General features: G+C 57.1%; 1 protein-coding gene across 1 annotated transcript; it reads right to left on the bottom strand.

Annotated features, from left to right (window-relative positions):
• Positions 1-947: 947 nt before the first annotated feature.
• Positions 948-6,630, bottom strand: LOC308520319 (speedy protein E4A-like; the record flags this gene model as incomplete). The annotated part of the gene is made up of 7 exons (XM_081092806.1): positions 948-1,001; positions 3,145-3,219; positions 3,376-3,544; positions 4,392-4,477; positions 4,817-4,875; positions 5,825-5,998; positions 6,525-6,630. The coding sequence occupies 7 exons, from the start codon at positions 6,628-6,630 to the stop codon at positions 948-950; spliced, it is 723 nt and encodes a 240-aa protein (XP_080948932.1).
• Between the last annotated feature and the right edge of the window lie 2,427 nt (positions 6,631-9,057).

Here is a 9,057-nt window from a genome sequence, read left to right as displayed (position 1 = left end):
GCGACCTGCTGCTCTGCCTGCTGCCGGCAGGACTGGAACACACGCTCATGTAGGATTCAACCCCGTCTCTGCTTCATTGGCTCAAGCATGACAGGCAGCCCGGACCCACTGGTTGTCGGGTTACAGACCCTCACCTGTCTGCCTTCCTGGCCACCTGAGCTCTGACCAGCTCCGGCCGCGCCCAGTGTGCTGTGTAGTGAAGTCTGTGGTGGTCCTTGTCCCTGGGCCTTGGGGGAAGCCCCCCAATCTCTGGAAGCTCCTGAGCGCTGGGGATGTCCGTTACCCATGCTGGGCCCCGTGCACCCCTGGGTTATGCTGAAGGGGTGACTCAGGGTGGTGCCAGCCCCACTCCGGAGGGGAGCGGGGCTGAAGATTGAGTTGGATCAGTCCCGGGGCCAGTGGGTGGAAAGATCGCGCCTGCACAGGGAAACCCCAATGGAACACCCAGGTGGCCAAGGCTCAGGGCAGCGCTCGGGGGTGAACATCTGGGTGCCTGAGGCACAGCCTGCGGACACGGAAGCTGGGCCCTGGGAAGTGCCCGCGTTCTCTGACGCCCCATCTCCCAGGCCTCCTCCATAGGCCTGTGCTCAGGGACTAGCGCCTCTTTCCCCATGCCCACCGCACCCAACAGCCTGAGCTCATCCTTTGTTCCCTTCCCCCCACCCCCCGGGAAATTTTGACAATACCCTCATTTCTTTTCTTTAAAAAAAATTTTTTTTTAATGTTCTGATTGCTTTTTAGAGAGAGAGGAAGGGAGAGGGAAAGAGAGAAACACCAATAAGAGAGAACGTTGATGGGCTGCCTCCTACACACCCCCTGCTGGGGATCCAGCGGGCGACCCGAGCCTGTGCCCTGATGGGGAATCAGGCCCTCGGCCTCTTGGTACCTGGGTCCACGCTCGGTCTCTGGGCCACACCGGCCGGGCCCTCGCTCCTTTGCCGTGGTCTCTACGTCACCACAGGCTCTGACTTTCCTTCCACCACGTAAACCGCAATGGGAGGCTGTGAAAGGGGCGCCCTCAGGGTGAAACAGTGAGCAGTGTGTCGTGTGCCTGTGGGTCTGCTTGTCACAGCCCGCTTCCAGGGAGGCAGGTCTCGCTGAGTCACACCCTCATTTCGAATTTCAGATGATGTGCTGGTGCCTTGGCGCTTTCTCCCGTCTTTCTCCTCTTCCCAAATCCTCCCTCCACGGCGCCCCCTTTCCTGCGTTCAGTCTCTCTCTAGCTTAGGACCTGCCTCAACTTCTATTTTTTATTTTCTACATGAAAAATAATTGGAGATTGTTTTTAAAAGTTAAACAAATTGGTTGAATAATCACACCCCATTCAGCTACATTATAAACGGGTACCACAACACAAACTGTGAAGGTGAGAATTTCATCTTTATTATGCTTCCTCAAGAGATGCGTCGCACCGTGCTCCTTAAGGATCTACAGTATCATACAGACGTGTCATCCAGGCAAGCTAAAAAATTACAACTCAGGCCTCACAATTCAATAAGCAAGGCCAAAAAGTGAAAATGTATAGTTTCAACAGTATGGCAGAACTACCCACCTAGCTGTAAGATAATTGGTATTATATAAATACAATGTAAAAACCCTTAAAAATGCAAACAAAATTATATTCACAAATATATATATATATAACAGCTGTAATGCCCATCAAAAAACTTTTTAGGAGCAGCATGTTTTCAAAACTACGTCTATTTAAAACTATTTAAAATAGATATATAAATGTTAAATATAAGAATAATAATCCCGTGGGCAACATTTTCAAAGTAAAGTGATAGAATGCGTGGCCTACATGAACCCGATGGCTCTAGTTTTATGCTTTCCAGGTGTTCCCCTGCCATTCTGAGCCCCTACACGCCTCCTTCTGATGGGTCTCGTCTACTGAAGTCAAGCATCTAAAAAAATGGAACCTCCGATGTCTACCTCAGGGGAGATTTGAAGGAAGGAATCTGAAATGTTGGGGGGTGCCTTAGGAAGGGATGGAACCTTAAAAAAAACACCTGGTTCCTCTTGTCCTTCTAAGCCCCAGGGACTAGAAGTGGTCCCGGGAGATGTCGTGATAACTATCCGGCTCCTTCTAGAACATTCTGGGTTCTGCGAGGCGATCTGCGCCGGAGGTCCTCGCCCCCTTCCTCGTGTCTGTCACTAGCGTCTGCATGGACTCCCTGCTGGAAACTGGAGTCCCCCCTGGGCTCAGCGATCTGTAATGTAAGAGAGAGAGACGGGATGTCGCATTTCCGAGAGGCAGCGCTCCAGACAGAGAGGTTATTCGCATTCTCAGGCAACGCCAAGAGTCACGTACAAATCCAACTGTGTCTCCAGTCCTCCATCTCCACCCCAACCTTGAACCATCGTTTTCACTTGTGACTCTTTGATGACTCGGAGTCTAAAAGTGACTTAACCGCCCCCCTGCCCGCAATCCGCTGTCCACACTTTGGTCTCTGTGCTAGGTCACCTCTGGGCTTCCAGCCGCTCCGCAGGCCTCACTAACGTGTCCAGCCACACGTGTCCAGCCACAGACCGCGATCCTCGCCCTCACCCTGACCTCAGGTGTAGCCAGAATGCTGACTGCCTGAACTCGGCTGGTGCCGTCCATGTTTGTGTCCTAAGTTGACACACTGGCCCCTGGGGGGAGGGTTAGGGTGGGTTCTTTGGGACGGATTAGGTCATTGGGCGGAGCCCTTGTAAATGAGGTTAGTGCCCTAAGGAAAGACCCCAGAGAGCCCGCTGGCACAGCTCAGCGGCTGAGCGGCGACCTAGGAACCAGGAGGTCACGGTTCGATTCCAGTCAGGGCACATGTCCGGGTTGCAGGCTCCATCCCCAGTGTGGGGCCTGCAGGAGGCAGCCGGTCAATGAAGTGTCTATCTCTCTCCCTCTTCCTTCCTTTGTGAAATCAATAAAAATATATTAAAAACAAAAGAAGACCCAGAGAGCTCCCTTGCCCCTTCCCGTGTAAGGCCGCGTGGTGAGAAGTGGGGCCGTGAGCGAAGGGTGGTGTGTGTGTGAGGGGGGGAGGGGGGAGGAGCCGTGAGCACGGGGCCAGCCATCGGATTTCTCCGATTCCCTAGAGGGAGCCAATTCCCCGGCTGTGCCCGTGAGGACACAGCCCCCCCCCCACACACACACACACCTACCTGAGGCTCGGGGGTCTCGGGCCGGAGGGCGCGGTCCCGCCCCCACACCCAGAGCTGGGGGTAGAAAGCCTGGATCTGGAAGGACAAACAGCCCTGAAAAGGCGGTGGCTCTCAGGTGCTCTCACCTGCCCTTGTCCAGCCCCAACTCTCGCCCCTCAAAGCCCAGCTCCCACCCCCACGGCCCCCTCTCTCCAGCTGACCCCTCTCCCCCAGGCCCCCACGGCCACCCACCTGCTCACACTCTTCCCGCGTGGCCCTGGCCCTGCAGCCCGTGGAGCCGAAGAGCTGGAACCGCAGTTTGTGGAACGAGGGGCGCGGGGAGCAGCTCCCCCCGTAGAGGAAGGGCAGGATGGCCTGCTTCGGGGCGTGGCTGTCCTCCTCCATGTCGCTGGCCAGGTAGCTGGGGAGAGGGGGCCCGTCAGGAGCAGGACGGGGGCCCCTGGGAGGCCAGCGTCCCGGGAAGGACACGGGACCCTCTCACACAGCGCCCTCAGGAGCCCTGAGCGGGCATCAGGGAGCTGCGGGGCAGGGACCGAAGGGCACCCCCCATCCCCTGATGGTGAAGACGAAATTCCACGGGAAGCCGGCCCCTTCCTTTCTTAAAATGTTCCGTTTCCAATCAATCTTTTTAAACTATGTTTTTACTGATTTTTTTTTTATTAGTTAAGGTATTACAAATGTGTCCTCATCCCCCCCTTTAACCCCCAACCTCCCCCCCACACACAAACTCATGCTCCCATCCCCCCGTTGTCCATGTCCATTGGTTTGGCTTATATACATGTATACAAGTCCTTCTGTTGATCTCTTCCCCTTACCCCTGCCCTCCCCTACTTTCCTTCTGGGGATTGATAGCCTGATCACTGTTTCTCAGTTTTTTACTGATTTTTGAGAGAGAGAAACATCGATTGCCTGCCTCCTGCCCGCCCTCTACTGGGGCCCAAGCCAACACCCAGACAGGTGGCCCGACTGGGAACTGAGCCAGTGACGTCTTAGTGCCTGGGACGATGCTCAACCACTGAGCCACACCAGCCAGGCGCTTTATTAGGGTTGATATTAGGGTTGTTGGCTTTTACAAAACAAGCAAACAAACAAAAACAGTGTAAAAAACACTGTATTACAATCCTGTCATTTTTATGAACAGAATAAACAGTACAAATAGGTTGCAAAGCTAGATGAAAGCTCAGAGACCCCTCCCCTGCCCCGCCCCGCCCCAGGTGTGAGGGCGGCCTGAGGCCAGCGCTACTCACAGGGCCAGGAAGAAGTGGACGCGCTGGTACTGCCAGGAGAAGAGGCCCGCGCGGCCCAAGTCCGCCACCACCATGGCCAGGAGGTACTGATGGGGGGGGACACAACAGAAGCCTCACCCTGTGGACCGGGGAGGACGCTGGCTGAGGGCTGGCGCTCCGATGGCCAGGCTGAGGGCCGGGGGCCTGTGTTAGGACAACCCCCATCAGAGGGCCTTTGCTTGGCAGGAGCACAGGGGAGTCCCGAGGCCCGAGCGAAGAGGGGACCTGGCGTGTGAGCCACCACAGGGGCAAGCCGGGGGCTCAGAGCCGGGAGCGGGCCGGGCTGCCGTCCACAGCCCACACCGCAGGGAACCCCGAGGGCCCCAGGACGTCAGGCCGGAGAGGACATGGCTCGGAAGCCCCCTGCCCCCCGGGAGGCAGCTCACCTTGTCGGAGACCCTCAGGTCGCTGCCCCAGGCCAGGAACCGCTGGATGACGGGGTCCTCTGTGAAGAGAGGCACAGGTGGCCATGGAGCGCTCGGGGGGCGTTTCGGGAAGTGACCAAGGGTGCGGCTGAGAGGAAGAGGGACGGGGAGCAGTGGGGACCCCCCCCCCGTGCGGGTGACTGAGTGACGGGGGTGGGGGGTGGCAGTAGGTTCAGGTCTTCCATCCTCAGCAGCGCTCCTGGCAGGAGTGCACCTGCAGAGGCCACAGCCACCCAGCCGCGTCCTCAGGTGGCACCCGTGGGTGGGGAGGTGGCCTTGGGGCCCTGCACGCGGATGGTGTCTGATCCACGCGGTCAGGTGCAGGGAGACCAGGCTCTCCGGGCAAGTGCAGGCCCTTCCGAAGCCCAGCCTGACCCCCGAGCTCAGCCGTGGGCAAACTACGGCCCGCGGGCCGGATCCGGCCCATTTGAAATGAATAAAACTAAAAAAAAAAAAGACCGTCCCCTTTTATGTAATGATGTTTACTTTGAATTTATATTAGTTTACACCAACACTCCATCCATGCTTTTGTTCCGGCCCTCCGGCCCAGTTTAAGATCCCATTGTGGCCCTCGAGTCAAAAAGTTTGCCCACCCCTGCCCTAGCTCCTGAGGGCCCCGGGGAGCGGGCACCGTCCTCCCAGGACAGCACCCACCACCTGCAGGCAGTTCTCCTGGAAGAGGGTGGTCACTGACATTTCTTCTTTTTTAAAATATATTTTTATTGATTTCGGAGAGGCAGGGAGAGGGAGAGAGAGAGAAACACCAATGATGAGAGAGAACCATGGATCGGCTGCCTCCTGCAGGCCCCCCACTGGGGACTGAGCCCACAACCCGGGCCTGTGCCCCGACGGGACTCGAACCCTGACCTCCTGGTTCACAGGTTGATGCTCAAACCCCGAGCCCCGCCCCGGGCTCCTGTTTTCTTTTTAAAGAAGAGTCTTGGCGGGCTCTCCAGGGCCCCTTCGTACCGAGCAGCCTGGCGAAGGCCTCGTGGTGCTGGGGTAGCTCTGGAGACACGCGCTGCCTCTTCAGCTTCATCCTGAGCCCACGCAGGCTCACCACGACCCAGGTGTCCCTCGTCCCCGGGGCGGCCTCCTCCTCCTCCTCCGTGGACCGCTCCCTCCTCCCCTTCCGGCCGGGCGCTGGGGCCGCGGGCAGGACCCCTCCACCCAGGGCGCTGAGGAAAGACACCAGGCCGCAAAGGCATGCTTTTGTCTTGGGGGTTCAGCTCTTATTCACCCAAACCCCACCCCCACTTCACCCCACCTGTCCCCCCAAAACAAACCCCTCCGCTCTCTCCAGTCTCAGAATGCTGGCCTTTCCCAGCCATCTCTGCGTCCCCAGCCATCTCTCCTCTGGTGATGTCCACCTGCCCCCATTCATTCTATCTCCGTCCTCAAACCTGCCCCTTGTTGGAGATCATTCTCCCAGGGCTGCGGGGAGGGTCCCTCCCGCTCCCCCCCTGGCCTTCTCTCCTTGAATCTCATCTCCTCACCCCTTCCTTCGGTCAGGCCTCCCTTTCATGGGGATATTCTTGTGCCCCACTCCCGTCCGCTCCTCCAACCCCTGGCTTTCTGGGTCTCCGCGTTGGGTGACGCACACCCTACGCAGGCCCCCTTCCGCCTTAAGTAGTCAGCCCTCTCCAACCCCTCCCATCCTCTTCCTCACCTGCTGGTCCTGAGCCCTCATCCCCTCTCACCTGCAGGGGGTCCCCGGAGGAGTTGGGCTGAGGGCTCTGGTTCTCAGACTGGAAAATTAGTTCCCCGCTGGTCATGCACGCTCCCACACTCTCCCGTTAGAGCAGTGGTTCTCCACCTTGGCTGCACATGAGAATCACCTGGGCATCTTTTTAAAATCCTGATTTCCGGGCCTCATCCTCCGGAAATTCTGTTTTTTTGTTATGGGGTGGGGGCCACAACATGAGTAACGAAGAAACAGAATTTCCGGAGGACGAGGCCCAGAAATCAGGATTTTAAAAAGATGCCCAGGTGATTCTCATGTGCAGCCAAGGTGGAGAACCACCGGCTTAGAGAAACCTAGACCTGCCCTGTCCACACGCCTGGATCTGGGGGGAGCACAGGCCCCTCTCCCCTCTCCGAGCTCCGGGAAGATGCTGCTGCCCCCCTGGGCCTTACAGTCAGGAAGGCGGGAGCCTTGACGCCAGCAGCCATTCCAACCTGGCAACCATTTCCTGAGCTCAGGCCTTTCCAATCACCGTTCAGAACCGCTGGCACGCCCAGGCCTTACAAGACTGGGGGGGAGGGGGGAATTGAGAAAGACAAAAAAATAAGGAAAAAGGGAGAACTCAGGGCCGCGGGCACCAGTGTGAGGACTTCAGGAGGAGGGCATCGCGGGGGTAGAGGGAGATGGAAAAACAAAATAAAATAACGAAGAACAAAGGGTCCCAGGTACATGGACTTGTCGGATTTAAAAAGTCACTTTAGCCTAACCGGTGTGGCTCAGTGGACAGAGCGTCGGCCGGCGGCTGAAGGGTCCCGGGTTCAGTTCCGGGCCAGGGCACATGCCTCCGCTGCAGGCTCGATCCCCGGCACGTGCAGGAGGCAACCAATTGAGGTGTCTCTCACATCGATGTCTCCCTCTCTCTCTCCCCTTCCCTCCCGCTCTCTCTAAAAATCAACAGAAAAATATCCTCGGGTGAGGATTAAAACAAACAAACAAATAAATAAATAAAGGAGAAAACGTTAACAAAACAAAAAGACACTCAGTGTGGCGGAGCCTGGTGGCTGCAGCCGGATGTTCAGGAATCCGTTCTGGGGGACACGCATCCTCTCGCCTCAGGCGCCTTTTAGTGCCAGAGACACTGAAAACTGAAATCCCAGGAACGTGTCCATGTGCTCCGATCGCGTCTGCAATGTGGGGGAGGCTACGGGCCGCTCAGAGCCGCCCTGCAGCCCCAGCTAAGGAACGCCGGCCTGCGCACCCACACGTCGCCCAGTCGTGTGTCACCCTGGCCCCGGACACTCCCTACCGCTCGCGCACCCGATGGGGACAGGGTCACACACACAGAGACCAGTGGGAGGATCTCCAGGGCAAGACAGGAGCGATGTCCTCTGTGCAGGTGGGAGAACGGACGCAGGAAGGAGACGAACCAGCTCGGTGTCCCGCAGGACAGGGGACCTTCTTCTGAAGCGCCTGCCTACCTCATACCTTGCTATTCATCCGCCACTGGGTCTTTCCTTCCCTCCCTCCCTCCCCCCTCTCTTTCCCCCTCCCTCCCTCCCTCCCTCCCTCTCTCCCTCCCTCCCTCCCATGATACCGGCCACAGCTGGTCTATCCACCCCCCTGCTGGTGGACACTCCCTTGTTTCCACATTTGGGCTCTGAGTCCTGCTTTTGATCCATTGTCGAAACTTTGAGGAGAAATTCAACGTGTGGTCAAACTTGTATTTTTTATTTTGATCACTTGTGTGTTTCCGCTCCACCCGCATCAAGGGCGCGTGCAGTCCAGCCCGGTTACCCCGAGAACAGCATGGAGAGTCCTCGGAAAACTAAAGGTAGGGCCGCTCTCCGACACAGCAATCCCACTCCTGGGTACCGATCGGAAGGAAATGAAGACAGGATGTCAAAGAGAGAGCTACACCCCCATTTTATTTTTTTGCTGCAGCATTATTCACAATAGCCAGGACGTGTGTCCATCAACAGGTGAATGGCTACAGAAGATATGATACATGCAGATAAAATGGGATGTTATTCAACCACGAGAAAGGAGAGAACCTTGGCATATGCACCAATATGGATGGACTTTGAGGGCATTGATGCTGAGATAAGCCAGACAGAGAAAGACCAAAACTGCACGCATCACTAATATGTATAATCTATATATATAAACTCCTAATATGCAAAGAGACTGAACAGAGGAACAAATGAACAACCGAACAACCGGTCACTATGACGTGCGCTGACCACCAAGGGGGGTGCGTGGATCATGGCGGGTGTCAGCCGGGGCGGGATGGTGGAGCAGGTGAGCAGGGGCGCCAGACCAAGGTGGGGCGCTGGTTGCTGTCATCGGGGCGAGCCTCTGGGGGTTACTGAAAATTCTTTGCACTCGCACCTGCTGCCGGCGCCCGGCCCCAATTGCTCTGTGCCGTCAGTGGTGCGAGTGGGGCCGGCACCATCAGCATGTGGGAGCGGAAACAGCAGAGGATGGGCCGAGACCCTCCCCTGTGCCCACTGCAGCCTCG

This window comes from Myotis nattereri (assembly GCF_964212035.1).
Source record: "Myotis nattereri genome assembly, chromosome: 5".
Lineage (NCBI taxonomy): Eukaryota > Metazoa > Chordata > Mammalia > Chiroptera > Vespertilionidae > Myotis > Myotis nattereri.
This window is presented reverse-complemented; position numbering and strand designations above follow the sequence as displayed.